General features: G+C 33.8%; 2 protein-coding genes across 3 annotated transcripts in view; both read left to right on the top strand.

Moving 5' to 3' along the window:
• Positions 1 to 17345, top strand: part of LOC132699254 (calbindin-32) — a 369234-nt gene that overhangs the window by 55254 nt on the left and 296635 nt on the right. The window lies entirely within an intron of this gene.
• On the top strand, positions 1144 to 17045 carry LOC132699292 (uncharacterized). 2 transcript variants are annotated; one of them, XM_060665939.1, is made up of 3 exons: positions 1144 to 1355; positions 16463 to 16542; positions 16603 to 17045. In XM_060665939.1, exons 2-3 carry the CDS (start codon positions 16495 to 16497, stop codon positions 16960 to 16962), a joined length of 408 nt encoding a protein of 135 aa, XP_060521922.1. In that variant the 5' UTR covers positions 1144 to 1355; positions 16463 to 16494; the 3' UTR covers positions 16963 to 17045. The 2 variants fall into 2 exon arrangements, with proteins under 2 accessions (XP_060521922.1, XP_060521913.1); XM_060665930.1 differs by lacking the exons at positions 16463 to 16542; positions 16603 to 17045 and adding an exon at positions 4471 to 4856 and having other exon boundaries at positions 1197 to 1355.

Below are 17345 nucleotides of genomic sequence, written 5' to 3'. Positions count from 1 at the left end.
CGAGTTCAACGCCACCTTCGTTTTAAATTTAACTTGTTTTGTTCACTCGCAGCGCCATTTTTTGTTAACGCTGTTTTTTTGTTATTTGGTTTTTTTCGATGGCAAGTTTAAAAGAACAACGTGCAGCTGTTTTCTGAAACTGTTTCAATTTTAAAAACAGCTTATAAAGACGATGCGATGGGAAAAACTCAAGCGTATCAGTGATTTGTTCGCTTCAAAAATGGCGACGGGTCAATTGATGACCGACCTCGTTCTGGACGTCCATCAACAGCTCGAATCGACGAAAATATTGAAAAGACAGACCGTCGACAGACAATTGAACTATTATCAAAGATTAGTGGGTTGTCTTGGAGCACGGTTCAGCGAATTTTAACCGAAGATTTGGGAATGAAAAGAGTTGCTGCCAAGTTTGTTCCTCGTGTTCTGACAGCTTGAAACGGATCCAGATTTTCTTTCAAAGATCATTACGGGTGACGAGTCATGGTGCTATGATTACGATCCAGAAACGAAGCAGCAGTCCAGCCAATGGAAGACGTCACTGTCTGAAATGATGCTGATTTGCTTTTTCGACATCAATGTCGTAGTTCATGCAGAATTCGTTCCACCAGGTGAGACCGTTGATCACGCTTTTTATCTGGAAGTTTTAAGAAGATTGCGCAACAGTATTCGACAAAAAATACCCGATTTGTGGCGGTCAGGGGACTGGTTCTTTCACCACGATAATGCACCTGCTAGAGTTATAAGTTTTGAATATGTAAGGCGTGGTCGCATGTTGTAATATCATCAATTTGGTTGAGGGTTGGGTCAATGTGCTTCAATTATGCTTGGAGTGACAATTGCATAATAGATCTCAGAGATGGTTTTCTAAATGGTTTAACAACAGGTCTTAAACCACATACAAACAGAGCCCCACATTTTGTTCGGCTTCATACAGGATGTGGAATAGGATTTCTACATAACATGCTTATGCGTTATAACACACAAAACATATCAGACTCTATGCTCGGTGGTGGTCGTGTTTGCACCTTCAGGCGAGGTCTGGGATAAAAATTTTACGTTATCTGCATCCAAATCAATACAGTGACAAATGGATATAAATATCTCGCATCGCATCTCACGATTTGCACTTTGTGAATTAGAAAATTATAGGAAACAATAGTTGCAAAACACTTACCATCAGATTATCTGGCCTATTGCAATATCAAAACACTTACGGCTTCATAATCTTGTCCGCCTAGCATGTATATAAATTGGCAGTTTGACAAACTATTTACCAAAGCTTATATAAATTCTACTACGTAAGCAAAATGAAAACAACAATTCTTGTTTGTACAGTCCTGTTGGGATACGTGGTGGTAAGTATAATTCTATAATATTTCTTGTTTTTCCCGAAAATTTGTTTTGAGAAAACTGTAACGGAAATTTTATTTTATTTTTTTTTTTTTTTTTGAAATTTGATTGTTTTAATTTTTACTAATGTACTTTATGTCATATAAATATGACCAGGAACTGTCTTTTTTGTATGTATATAGAAATTTTCATACATGATTGCATTAAATTCGCCCGCAAGTGTTATTTATAGGGAGATTCATTAAAAATAGGAAATATTGAGGCTGCAGTAATTAATTTATAACCAAATGGTTCGAGAACCACATTGCTTTTAATTGTAACTTGTAATTAATATTATTATTCATTTTTGTTTACACTAATTATAGATTCATTTCGGCAATGGATACAATCCTACCGGTTGACATCAAAATAATTGTCAAGAAACTTTACGTTATTCAAGTATGGCAATTCCGCCACCAAATTTAGGGAAGGTCAACCAGCCACTTTCCCCTCTCGTACGCCCCTGGTAATGGGTAAAAACGTTTATTTGGCTTAATCTATTACGGTGCACAGCACCAAGTACTTGCCACCAAGCATTATTTCGTTCTCAGTATTCTATATATTTTCAACAATAAATGAATCGCCGCTGTAGGTCCTCCTCGATAGACATGGACGAGAAACTCCTCTTGATACACACATACATACGAGTCCATGTTAAATGTTGAATATGGGGCTAAATATAAAATATAAAACTGATTTTTAGAAATCGAAAATCTATTTTACCATCTCTACCCGTTAAAAATATTACCCAAATTTGTTTTTTTAAATAATGTCCAAGCTACCATGGCTTTTTAAAATTGATTATTTTTTGTGAAGTTTTCTTCGTAGATATCATTCCAGCATTCAAATTAATCTATATAGATCTAATCACTAAGGAAAACCAATGAATAATGCAATGTACCATAAAGCAAAAAGCGCCTTATACTAGATCTTATAAATAAACAACAATTTTTTTAACTATAGTATCACACTATTTAAAAAGGACTTATAGGTTGAACAAGTCTGTTATGAATGTTAAAAATGAAAACAATATTATGGATATAAATTCTAGATACTATTTAATTATCAAAGAGTTATACCGAGTCAATATTTTTGTTGTATTTTTTTACAGAATGTTAAATATTCATTATTCGCTATCGAACTTAAATTTAAATTACATATTACATAGCGTTATACATAATAAGTAACATAAGTAACAGTAAGTAATGGTACCTTGCAAAATAGGAGATTTTTTAGGTAAAAATATTACGATTTACGGAAAAAAAACTCCAAAAATTGATATTAACCGAGAGCTGAGCGATTTGATGTTTTGAAATAATTCCTAAATTAATCAAGTTTTTGGCGCAAAATTTGGCAAATCGGGGTTTTTTAATATGAGAAAACCATTTTTCTTAATAATTTTGGGGCAAATTTTAGAGAATTATAGAGTAAAATACAAAAACTATTCCTAAAAAATAGATTCCTTTTCCGCAGTAAATGTTCAAAATGATTTCACGAAGAGCGATTTTCAAACCTATGCCATAATTCATCTCGACTATGAACTGCGCCTTCGCCTTCGCCCATAACAATTCCCTCGTGAAATCAAGTTGGCATTTTCGGAATAGTAACACAACACCACTGATAAAAAAGTTTTTAAACACACCCAAGATACTAACAAACAGCAAGTAAATTCACCAGAATCTTGGTACTTTAATCGCATTTGTTTTAGTCAATGCCTACTTTGAAACATATTGTAGGTATTTTATCGGGTCTGTGACAGTCAGAGCCCAGTTCGTACCATTTTACAGTCTTTTATACCTATTTCGAACTATTAGAAGCAACGAAAATGTCAATTGCGAAATTCTCTTTTCTGCGTAAAAAATATCTAAGAAGTAAAATCCAGATATGAATTTTTTTTTGTAAAAATCTGGATCATTTCAGGAATTATTTAAAAAAAATCGAAAAAGAACTTGCAACTTTGACACCCTGTACCTCGGTTAATATAAACTTTTGGACTAAGTTAAGTTTCGTTAAATCTAAGTAGTATTAAGTGAAGAATTTTACTATGTACTATTAGCATTTTAATATTTCGGATGAGTTTGAAGACAACTTGTAGTATTTCGTTTTTATATTATTTTTCTAACATTACAGAAAATTTTTCGAAAAATGGAATACTATTTTTGTAAATCTTTAGATGCCAAATTTTTTTTTAAACATTATATTATTTCGCATTAGCATTAGAGATGCAGTTTTACCATCCTACCAAATTTTGTGTTTTTTCAAATGATGATGTAAGAAATATTGAAATATTTACAAATCTTAATTCTTCCTCAGTCGGTTTTTGATAAATCGATAATGCTGACGTTTCGATTATCATCCTGTGGGCTTCTTCAAGGCTTAATTGAAACTGGCTCGTATTCTACTCTGTATCTACTTATTTACTGTTTGGGAGGGCGGAGCTAAACGAGGAGCATGGACATGGTCTCGGACGACTATTGAATTGTTTAATGGAATACCAGATCTAGCATTAGTGCGTTCCGTTTACGGAAAACCTTTGCACACAGACCCCGGCCTGAAATCATCGGTTATCAACGTCTACAGGGTCGTAAAACTATTTGAAACCAATTTTCTCATTAGAGATACTAACCCTGCAAAGAAAATAAGGCCGAAAGCAATTTGTCATTGTGATGCTTCCTTACAGTCTCAACAACAAAAACCGGAGTTTACAGCATTCGATGCATGTGCGTCCAGGAATACATTGAAGAAACAGCTGAAAAAATATCAACTAGGCTAAAAGGGTATGAAAGAGTGTTAAGACTACGACAAATAAACTCATCAGCAGTTGCCGACCACAATAACATTCTTGAATGTAATCAATTCTTCTACCAAGCAAAAATCCTGGAATCCGTAGACTAACCAACTAACCAATCAAACAATCTTAACCGCGACTCATGTATAAGCAGGTACAGAGCAGACTGTGAGTCACTTTTAGTATTGCCCAATGTCGTGTGTTCCACAGTGCAGTGCCTCGATTCCTGTAAAAATACTTTTCCATTAAGAAAATGTCATAATCCCAATGCGCGTTATTGCAAACTTTTGCAGGCTGCTCCCCAATACACTGCGGAGTACTTTAAAGTCCACCAAGAATGTCAAGCGGATTCGAAGTACCTCATCTCCGACATGACGGTCTTCCAGGAACTCGAGTACGAGAAAAAGAAGCCTTCCGAGGTTAAGATTCCCAGCAATTTCAACGACCACATGTTTTGCATGTACAACAAACTGGGTATCGTCGATGATAAGGGAAAAATTAACGAATCCGTAGCTGTCGATAAATTGAAGTCGTTCTTCGAGAAGCCAAGCTCGAGCGCGACCATCGTAGCCGAGTGTAGCGCATCCGCTAGCGCTTCCACCGGCGCCGCCGCTGTTTCTGGAGCTTTTTATTTCTGTCTCCTAGAAAGTTTCGCTTAATATACTGATTTAGAATTGTGTCCAAGTTTTTTAATAAAATATTGGAAGAGAAGGTAACTATGACAATAAAAATTAATTTTTATTGTCATAGTTACCCTATGACAATAAAAATTGATTTGAAAATGTATAATGTACAGCATGTCCCGCTTAGGAAACGTACACCCTTGTGAAATCTTTGTTTATGTGTCGATTTGGATTTTTTTTTGGTTGGATAGGTCTGTGAAAAACGCACTATAATCTTTTGTTTTTTATTACATCAGCCTGAAGTCATGGCTTACTGGGACTAATTTTTCGTATCAAATATTGAGAAGGCCTATTAGGGGTTTCTTTAAGAATAAAGTGTCAAACGAATTTTTATTCAGCAGTAGAAAAGTTTCGCTTAATATACTGATTTAGGATGGTGGCCAAGTTTTTATATAAAAATTATATATTTTGACATGACAATTGTTTCGACAACACCGTGTCTTTATCAGATGATAAAGACACGGTGTTGTCGAAACAATTGTCATTTGAAAATATATAATTTCGTGAAAATCTGAACTTTTAGTTCTTGTTGATTTTGATAAATGGATTTTCATCAAGTAAAAGCCACCTCAGTTCAATGACAATAAAAATTAATTTTAAAATGTAGAACATACAGTGTATCCCACTTCAGAACTGTACACCCCGGTAAAATCTTTGTTTATGGGTCGTTTTTGATTTTTTTTTCGTTGAATAGGCCTGTAAAAAACGCACTGAAACCTTACGCCTCTTATTACATCAACTTGAAGTCAAGGCTAACTGGTACTAATTTTTGGTGTCCTATATCGAGAAGGGCTATTAGGGATTTCTTTAAGTATTAGTTGCAAACGAATTCTTATTCAGCACTAGAAAGTTTCGCTTAATATACTGATTTAGAATTGTGTCCAAGTTTTTTAATAAAATATTGGAAGAGAAGGTAACTATGACAATAAAAATTAATTTTTATTGTCATAGTTACCCTATGACAATAAAAATTGATTTGAAAATGTATAATATACAGCATGTCCCGCTTAGGAAACGTACACCCTTGTGAAATCTTTGTTTATGTGTCGATTTGGATTTTTTTTTGGTTGGATAGGTCTGTGAAAAACGCACTATAATCTTTTGTTTTTTATTACATCAGCCTGAAGTCATGGCTTACTGGGACTAATTTTTCGTATCAAATATTGAGAAGGCCTATTAGGGGTTTCTTTAAGAATAAAGTGTCAAACGAATTTTTATTCAGCAGTAGAAAAGTTTCGCTTAATATACTGATTTAGGATGGTGGCCAAGTTTTTATATAAAAATTATATATTTTGACATGACAATTGTTTCGACAACACTGTGTCTTTATCAGATGATAAAGACACGGTGTTGTCGAAACAATTGTCATTTGAAAATATATAATTTCGTGAAAATCTGAACTTTTAGTTCTTGTTGATTTTGATAAATGGATTTTCATCAAGTAAAAGCCACCTCAGTTCAATGACAATAAAAATTAATTTTAAAATGTAGAACATACAGTGTATCCCACTTCAGAACTGTACACCCTGGTAAAATCTTTGTTTATGGGTCGTTTTTGATTTTTTTTTCGTTGAATAGGCCTGTAAAAAACGCACTGAAACCTTACGCCTCTTATTACATCAACTTGAAGTCAAGGCTAACTGGTACTAATTTTTGGTGGCCTATATCGAGAAGGGCTATTAGGGATTTCTTTAAGTATTAGTTGCAAACGAATTCTTATTCAGCACTAGAAAATTTCGCTTAATTTATTGATTTAGGATGGTTTCTAACTTTTTTAATAAAATATTGCAAGAGAGGGTGACTATGACAATAAAAATTAATTCGAAAATATATAATATATAGTGTGTCCCACTTAGGAACTGTACACCCTTGTAAAATATTTGTTTATCGGTCGTTATTGATATTTTTTTTTCGTTCAATAGGTCTGTGAAAAACGCACTAAAACTTTATGCTTCTTACTACTTCAACTTGAAGTCATGGCTAACTGGGACTAATTTTTGAGAAGAGCTATTAGGGATTTCTTTAGGAAGAACGAATTCTTATTCAGGACTACATAAAACCTAAGTATATATCCATCCATATCCATGAAATTGGAATACAAACATTACTAACGTGGAATGTTTTTTTACAGCTCAATTTTGATAATTCTTTTTTGTTGGATAGATTTCACTCAAAAGGCACTGACGATTTGCTTAAAATTAAATATGATAAGAGAGGATTACATCTGAACTAAACAGGCTTTAAACGCTATATTTTTTTAATCAAAAAGAATTTGTAATTTTCATCTGGTAATGAAACTAACAGAAATATCAAAATTGATTGACGTCGGCACACTGCTTCCTTTATAAGACCAAGTTTTCCATAAAGAAACGAATATTCAATAGTCAAATAGAAATTTTTTTAAATCTTTCGAACCCTAGGATTTATTAATGCTGTTGTTTTAAGATGATTATTTTTCAAATTTGTATAATTAATATTTGTAGGATCTTAAAATCGCATACAAAATAATCGTTATTTATAATATTTATTTTTTTCATATTAAAAACTTTAATCATTGGTCTAATTACTTTAAGGTAGTTCCGAACACGGATCTGTTCTCATTTTCAATTTGAAAAATCTCTGAAAGCACTTCTCGATGTTTCGCTTCAAAAAGTTGTGTCAGTTACCCATGAATTTAGTAGAGGCAATACAAAAAATCCGTTTCATTTTTCATTAGTAAGATCTATCCCAGCAAAAAAGTAACATAAGATTTTAGTGCGCTTTTGATCTATCCAACAAAAAAGAAATAACAAAAATCAAAGAATAATCAAAGATTTTACACCGATGTACAGTTGATAAGCCGTAAGCAAACGATATTTCACATTGAGACATTATAAAATTTGGTTCAGTTGGTTTCCAAGTATTCCCACTTTCTTCTGAGCAAAATGGTGCATGCGTCAGTAGAACACTAAAAAAAATAGAAAGCATGTTTATAAATCACTTTTAGGAATATTTATCCGTTACCAAAATATTTTACAAATTTTTGTATTTATTTACCTTAAATTCAGTTTGGAGTCCGTCCAAATAAATAGTAATCAGTTTTGCTCAATTTCACAATATTTAACCGTGTCCCGGAATGACAGTCGTAGTGTGCAAACAAACATAACTAGGGTTAGAACCTTTTCACAGGTTTTCGCCATGAAACGGTGCCGACTTAAATCTACACCTTTCTATTTCCTCGAACCAATGAGTGATATGCAAATTTATAACAAAAAACGGATACCGTACTCAGCTAAAATGAAATTCTCCAATCGGCACTTTGATTTGGGGTTTTTCATTTGTATTGTTCTGGAGGGAGTTCTTATGAAAGTCATACTATATTGCGAAGAAAATTAAATAATATCCCGCTTTGTTAGAAAAATCTAATATCCCGGAGGTAAATAATAAATGACGTAAAGCGGTTAAGGTAATAATAGAAAAGAAAGAAGCTGAATCAGTATTGAAACATAATGGAAGAAGATTCAAAGCATAAAAAACAATCTAAAATCAAAAACCAATGAAATAAAAAGCAGAATCAAATCCTGCTATTGCCCTATTGCAAGGTTAGCTGTGTTTTTATTAAAATTTTATTTGGTCATTTGGTTTCGGTTAGTTAAGGAACTGTTAGTTCAGAAGACAAATGCGAGCATTGACCAAAATACATTGGAGTTGTGTAAAAATAAGGAAACTGAAATCAAATTTTCATGAGCCTATTTCCGGGAAAGAATTGAAGTAAACATTTTCCCAATTTCATGATCAGCAGTATTTCGTAAATGTTATTTCAACAAAATATTAATTAATTGTGTTATTAATTATTAAACATCGTTTTTCAATTTACGTCCATAAATGATTTTAATTTTCGCCTTTGTAGGATACTTGTACTCGAAAGCCATTCTTACATGTCATACGTTTTACCATTAAACCAGAACTTAATCCTACAAAGTCCTATAAGATGTCTCTGACTGTGATACTAAAATTCATTTTTATGAAAATAATAGTTATTTGAATGATTTTCTTTTCATATGGCAGGAATACACAACACAACATAATTCAAGCCATACGCACTGATGCCTCAGGCGAGGACAATATAAATATTAAAACATTGCTGTATTGAGTTAAATTATTTTCCAGATCAATGGAAAACTTCCATTGGAAAGCCCTTACCTAAGATAAAAAATCCAACAAATTTTAATGATCTAGCATTTTACCGGTTCTCTCTAAAATTTTTGAAAAAGTTTTATACAAACAGCTATTTCACCATTGCATCGTCAATAATGTCGTACCCGAGTGTCAATGTGGGTTTAGGCAAGATTTCAGTACTTCGGTTGCTTTGGTTGGTTTAACAGACGATATGATTTCCGCTATTGATAAAAGAATGCATACTGTACTCATACTCTTGGATTTTTCAAAGGCTTTTGATACTTGAATATTATGGACTTTCACAACACTCGATTCTTCTGGTAACATCCTAGGGGCGCGGTTTCAGAGCGAGTTCAGATTTTGTCAGGTGTTCCGCAGGGCTCTATCCTCGGGCCGCTGTTTTTTATTATTTACACAGCTGATATTTTGAGGGCCCTGCGGCACTGTAAAGTCCAGGCCTATGCCGATGATATGCAGATTTATTTTCACTTTAATCACTCTGATTACAAAAATGCATCCAGGTTAATAAACGAGGATTTGAATATATTAAAACAACTTTCCTCAGAATATAACCTTAAACTTAATCCTCTTAAATCTAGTTTAATGCTTTTCGGTCCAAAAATTAATAAGCAGTTTCTAAATGATAATGTGGATATTCGACTTAATGGTATCTCGCTTTCCATGGTCAGTCTGCGAAAAATTTGGGTATTATATTGGATTCGGAGTTGCGCTTTAGGGAATATATTAAAATCCTAATTCAAAAATCATATCTTTCATTAAAAATTATAAACAGCAGTAGACATATACTTAGTTCTCTTTTACGTAGAATGCTCTGTGAATCTTTAGTGTTGTCTAGTTTCGACTACTGTGATTTTATTTATGTCCCTTGTGCTGATGTATTAGACAAAAATAGAATTCAAAAAGTGCAAAATACATGTTCACGCCTAATTTTAGGACTAAGAAAATGGAGAATCGCACAGCACTTTATTTGGGTTATTTTGAGATTAAGGTCCTGACGAACCCTGTGCTACCTTTATCTTTAAGTAATAACTTTGTTTTTCGGGAAACTGTAAACTCACGGAATGTCAGATTTATTAATAAAATCCCTGTGCCATGTCACCCGATTTCCCTCTTCCAGAGATCGTTTACTTATAACGGAATGAAATTTTATAACTCTTTACCAAACGAATTGACTTCCCTTGAAGAAAAAATATTTAAAAAACGATATGAGAATTACTTGTTTAGTATGCAATGCCAATGTCAATAAATATGCTTTTTTTGCTTTACATGTAATTCTCTTGTTCATTGGTTTACAGAAAACCTACGCACACAGACCGATACTTTAATGCATTGTCAAATCAGGGCCATAAAGCCTCAGCCTGATTCACTGCACCCAGAATTAAATAATCATTTCTACATTAAAGATATTAAGAGTGTCATCACAAAATACAGTTGAACACAAGCTTTCAATAGAAATGAGGCAAAAAGCAATCTCACACTTGCCACTGTTGTTCTTCCTTGCATTCAAAACATCTCTTACCACATATAAAAAGATCTAAAGAAATATTAAGTCAAAACCAGATTTACCACTTGTCTTAACATCTCTCGACAACTTCGATCCGCCAAAGACATAATTCTTGATATAACAACTCCTTTAACTTGACCTCTATGAAGTATCACATAGACACATAGCATACGGAGGCATGCTCGTCTACATTTTGGTTTCCATTCACTTCTTCTTCGCCCTCTTCTGGCACATCATCATGGAAGTATTTATCATTCAAGTGCTTAACCAGGCTGTGTAAGATAAAACAATTTATAACAAGAGAAGGCACTTTTCCTATTTCGACGCGTATTGTGTTTTGTAATTCGGAGTACTTACTCGCGGGAAGAGCTCACAAGTTGGAGCTTATACCCACATTTTTATGCATATTAAAAATATGAGTAAAAAGTAGCCACTTAACTTTATGCATATCACCAGATGCTTCGGAAATTCAGCTGGATGTTTTCGGTAGTACTCTAAATAAGAAAATAAGATAATAATTCTTGTTTTACCCCACACGAGTCGCAAAACATTTCAAGGTAGTTTATCTGGGGGGTCAACGCAATTTTCAACAAAATTAATTAGTATTGATAAAACTCCGTTATATCCCTTAACAGCTTCCATTTCTTGATATACCTAAAAAATTGAGTCGCCATTTGCTATGTTGCCATGTTAAACTAGGACATTTGTTGTGATGTTTGGAACTGACAAATCCTTTCCGGAACTTAATTGTTAGCAAATAATCTGCAAGATGTAAAATGTTGACATTTCATTTTCCAGTTTTCATGTTAGATCTCTTTTTGTTGCAGTATATTGATCGTAAGCACTACAGGATCCCCGAAGGATATATGGATATAGGAGATTTGTGTTGATATAATTTTATCATTTTTGCAATATAAAGACGTTCTGATTTTTTAAAGCCATAATGGCATTTGCTTCCCTGAAATGACTCAATATGACTAATGACATTTTTTTTTGTCTGAATAGAAATTGGATTCCTCCTGCGTCGGTTATTGTTGAGTCGAACTTGCTAACGTTTCGCTAATCACCCTGTCGGCTTCTTCTGACCTTATCTGACACTGTTTTATAGAATAAAATTTTATGTCCTGTTTCGTGGTCGTGTTCCGCAACTGGCGATGAGTTTATTTGTCTAATATCTCAGAATGTTTCTAATTTAATTGTAAAATGTATGTTAGGGTGTATCCCTTTAAATGTCTAAGAAAATCTATTACGGATTCTTGACCGTGGGGCCAAATAACAAAAGTATCATTCACGTTTCCATAATTTTGGTTTTAAATGGAAGGTGTCGCGAGAAAAAGGAAAATATTTTTCATTTTCATTTTTCAATTAAGCTGAGAAGGTTTGGTTCCAGATTCTTGGATTTTAAAATATCTGAAATGATGCTGAGAGTTTCACGAATAGGAACTTTAATAAAGAGGGATTCTACGTCGAAATTTTCCAAAATATCTTGTCTATCTAATGTAATACTTTTTAATTGTTCAATGTTGTGAAAGGAATTAAGTACGGAACTGCAGTTTTTCCTGTAAAAGGTTTTAAAAAAGAAGGTAGGTATTCTTTTAGAGAATATGTTGGAGAACCAATTGTGCAGACAATAGGTCGAAGGGGTAACCCTGGGAGTTCGTAGGGACAAGACATTTTAGAGTCATGAGAGGTGACTTTTTCACGGAGCCTGATGGAGAAGAAGACTTATTAACATATTTAAGGCTCCGTGTAAGAATATCTTGAATCTTTTCCTGATATTCATATATTAATTTGTGTTCACGACCACCGTTGCATTTCTTTCGGCACAACAAAAACCGACGCAGGAGGAATCCAGAAGTTTTGTAAAAATATTACAGTAGCCTGTGGAAGTGTCTTTCAAAGTTTTTTTGAAATTATTCCAATTTTGCTTTTGTAGTCCCATGTATTGAAAAAAATGCCTTGTAGCACACATCCATCTTTGCTTTGCCTTTGATCACTTTAACAATATATTAATAATAATTATTACGTAATAATGCTATGTTTTCGTCTTTTCGAGGACGTGTTCTTTTAATAGATTTACAGGTTATCAAGCCACATAAATTTAAATTATTTTCATTATTACAGGCAAGGATATTAAAGTTCTTCAACGATATCGGCCTCTCTTCATTACTTGTTTTCTCCAAACGTCTCAGGTTTTTGCATTCTTTCCTTAATTCATGATTGTTTAGCTTTGGTTACATTCGTAATCCGTCCTTGTATTTTTCTTTTTTTAAACTTTTCACTTTTCGGCGGCTGCTGCTCTGCTGTTTCCATAATGCACTTCTCAATTTTATTTTTTATAAATTTAATTAAAACATAACCTTAACACCGTAGCCAACGAACACATGCACGAAAAATATACACTTTTTTAGCCTTACAAAGAGTAACATTACTTTTTACAAAACTTCTGGATTCCTCCTGCGTCGGTTTTTGCTGAGTCGAAATTGATGACGTTTCGCCAATCATCCTGTTGGCTTCTTCAGAGCTTCCAATAAGAATGAGGCCCAAAGCAATCATACACTTGCCACTGTGGTCCTTCCTTACATTCAAAACATCACTGACGACATATCAAAAGTTCTAAAGAAGTATAACGTCGAAACCAGATTTACCACTTGCCCAAAAATCTCTTAACATCTTCGGTCCGTGATTCGGAAGAGACAGGGCATATAGACAGTATAGACCAAGAAAGGAAACGAACAAAAGCGGCGTATTCATGAACCTCTTGAATCTTGAGGCTTAGAACGGTTTCATGTTCACACTAGTATTATTACGAGAGAAATATACAAAATAACAAATGTCTCTGAAGAAACTATAAAAATTTAGTGCAAATATTCGTTTTTTACCCACGTTTAAAGTACGATACAGTTATTCTTTAACTACAGTTCTCATGCCAATCAACAGATACTTTATTTTCCATTAAACATCCAGACACTGACACCCCATTAGCGGTTTAAAGTAATCGAACAAAACCATAGCTTTCAAAGGACAAAATTAAAAAACAAAAAACATTTTTCTAATGCTTGTTTAAATTGCTATTGTGATTGTAAAACAAGCAACATTGTTTTTGTTTCTCTGTTTGTTGTTTGCATTGAAGAGCAGCTCATAACAATAACGTTTATTAACATTTCCCATTTTTGTACTTTTCGGTTTATGTTTCTTATTTTTCGAGTCGAGTCGGCAAAACCAAAATAATAAATTCTTATCTTACATCTCATCAAGACAAAACAATGAATCTGAAAAACTACGCAGATTGTCACGAGGACGGCCAGGATAACTTGTTTTATCAGTTGACTGTTAATTAGACGGTGTAATTTGGTTGGCATGGGTGATAAAATAAATATCGAAGAACAAATACTTCAAGCCGAAACCCGTGGGGGATATTTCAACTTGACGACAAATATTGGTTCTGATTTAGGAGATATCAATTTCGTATATCTTTCACTACCCAAAACTAACGATTAACTTAAATTATTCAGGGTCAAATTAATTTTAGTGGGGTTTAAAAGTAAGCCTACGCTCGCAGTGAAGAAGGCACTTTCCAAGAACAGTAAAAAAATCAAATATTTTGAACATATCTTCTAAGTTTAATAGTATATATAAAGTCTGTTCATAGATATAAGAAAGTGACTAACTGATACGAATTAAGAAAAGACCCGGGCAAGCTGTAAGAATGAAATATGGCCGTCGTTAATTAGTACGAATCAAATAGCTGTTTCATTTTATTGCAATAGGAGAGTGGTTATAAATTTATGTAAGTAAGTCGGCAAAGACAAAATGGAGGAAATACATTTCTGAAATAACCGCCAGCTGCCGTAATTGAAATGTTGTATTTTTAACCCGGTTTTGCCATATTTTCCAAAATAAACCATATTTCGAGTGGGTTAGATACAAAAGCTGAGACAAATTCAAATAATTTCTTATGCTCTAGCTCTGTCTTTTAAACGAAAAATTTATTAAAATTGGAGTCGTTAAAAAGGGTACTCCTAGGCTAAATAAGAACTAAAAGTCCAGGTTTTCACCAAAATATATATTTTCACATAACAAAGCTATTTTTAAACCACATTTTGACAAATGTTTTCAAACTTTTTGAATGGGTTCTCCTATGTATGTAATTGTTTTAAACTGTTCATGTTCTGTATTAGGTTTCGGATAAATAGAGTATACTGTTGTCTCGATTTGTGTGAATAAGGGTGATTTGAGCTGTTATGTATGACTGTGTCCGTGAGTGAAGGTCTATGATAAATGAAAAAATCTAATTTGTTTTGCGTTTTCGTAATAGTTAAGCATAAAAATTTAATAGAGTTATCCTGTAAAAATACATAATTTCGTGAAAATCTGAACTTTTAGTTCTTATTTATTTTGATAAATGGATTTTCATCAAATAAAAGAAACCGTAGTTCAATATTCCTAGGCTATCAATTGGTCTGCTAGTGAGGAGATTGTGATTACTTAGCTTTTCACTTGATAGTAATATTAATAATAATAATAATCTTCATTGTCTAGCAGATTAACATCTATTTAGAAGGCAATTTCATCGTAGGAACTATAACTATAACTATAATAAGTATTCCTCTATATTCACTCCAAAAAAGTATACAATCCATTATAGTATTTCAAACTTACGTTTAGTTAATATGGTAAACTGTGATCGATTAAGACAAAAAACGTCTATATCATTACAAAAGTCATTAAATAATTTCATCAACGGATAGTGAGGACCTTTAATGAACGATTTGGTGCTTGGAGTTACTAGCTGAAAGACTAGTGATGCCCTTACAGTAATTCAAGGAACATGAAAGTTCAGCTCGCTCAGCATCTTGGGGCAATCCACAAATGAATTGCAAAGTTTGTATAAAAACTGAAAGGTGCTTCCTACGATTCAACAGTGAGGGAACCTTAAACATTCGTAATAAATCACTATCGAGCACATGAAAGTGAAGAAATTTCAGAAATTTTCTCTGTACGTTTTCAATTTGAGTGGTGCACCTACCGAAAATTGGTTACCAAACTGTTGAACCGTACTCTAGTTTCGTGTTCACTATAGTATAACAGTTTTAAAGTATGTTCTCTTGCAAAATCTCTAGAATGTTTCACTATGAATCCCAGCATTTTGAGTGCACCTCTACAGGCTTCATCGACATGATTCCCGAAGGAGAGTTTGTGTTTCTCACATCTGTTGTATGTTCTTGTGTGGATTATCTTTAAGAAGAGTTTTAGGGCCTGGCTCAGTAAGCTGATCATTCGGAATTGATCGCAACTATTAGCGTTTGGCTTTCTTGGGATTGGTACAGACTGATTGAAGCCAATCCTGTGGAATTTGACCGGATCCACCGGTCATTGAAAAGATTTACCAAGGCGTCTATATTGTCTCCACTCAACATTGTTAGAACCTCTACATATGGGCCTGATGCTTTCCCCCATTTGCTCTATTTGATTGCTCTTACAATTTCTGACTTCATTATTGTAACGGGTTCATTTTTATATTCAGTTTCAGAGTGTCTTCTACTGTTTTCTGAGTATAGTTGCTGTGTATAGTTTCTAAAATATTGGGGTAGATCCTTGGAACCAGTGATTAATTGCCGGTTATTATAAATACCTGAATTAGCGCTAATTTATTTATTTTTTCATTATACTTACTAATTTTAAAGAAGTTCATGTAGTGATTTGTTTACCTTTTGCGAGACTGTCCCGACAAAAAATGTCAAAAAAAAATGGTTGATAAGAAAATGTGTTTAAAGAATGTTGAAATAAACCATAAATCAATCGAAATTGATTAGCAATGTTGTCCCATTCGTTAAGGACACCTTGAAAAATACCGCCGACGTAACGCATTGATAAGGGTCTAATCGACTTTTTTTATTTAAATCACATATGGGCCAGCCGAGATCAAGTTTCGCCTGGAACGCGCAAAAATGAAGTCCGTTATCTGTGCACTCGCAGCGTTCCTCACCTGCGTCAGCGTAAGTATTATTTGTCACAATTACTTCGCATAGTTTTATACCCCATTCTGTGTTTTGCAGTGCGCCCCTGTTTACACTCCCGCAATAATATCGGTACACTTGGGCTGTCAAAACATCACGCAGTATTTTGTACCGAACGAGGTATTCCAGCAGTTGGAATTCGATAAAGTACCTCCAAAGCAAGTCGACATTCCCGATAACTTCGACGACCACATGTACTGCATGTACACCAATCTGGGATTCGAGTCAGAAAGTGGGGAGTTAGATTTGAGCCACGCCGACGGTTTTGGAACATTGTTCGCAAACCCGGAAGACTCTGTAGAAATTGTAACCAACTGCGCCAGCAAAACCGAAGGCTTGACCGATCCTATCGAAATCGCAGGAAGGTTCTACTTTTGTACACTCAACTTTTACGCTTAACTATATTTAAGTTAATTATTAAACAAGTATCACCAGCTACTTTGTTTTATTTGGTATTGGGATTTGTGGAGTTTAACAGGGCAGTTTCATCAAGGTTTTATGGTAACTTCCTTCACGTCCTCACAGTTTTTTCACTGGTTGTTCTGGAAGGGAACATTTGTTCCATTGAAATCAAAACTTAATTTTTCCGTGTCTGAAGAGAACTACTATGGCATCAGGTTATTATTTTGATGGCATATGGCATAGCAACATTAGTGCTGTTACTGTGTGCTATTTAAATTAGAGAGAATATGTATTTTTAAATATTTGAGTTACATTATTTTATCATTTGTACATCTAGAAAGATTGATCCGATCTATCCAGGCGTTATCAAATATAATCTT

The sequence above is a fragment of the Cylas formicarius genome, unplaced genomic scaffold (assembly GCF_029955315.1).
Source record: "Cylas formicarius isolate icCylForm1 unplaced genomic scaffold, icCylForm1.1 PGA_scaffold_10__41_contigs__length_53128322, whole genome shotgun sequence".
Classification (NCBI taxonomy): Eukaryota; Metazoa; Arthropoda; class Insecta; order Coleoptera; family Brentidae; genus Cylas; species Cylas formicarius.
Note: the sequence above shows the minus strand (reverse complement) of the source record. Positions and strands in the feature narration are given on the sequence as shown.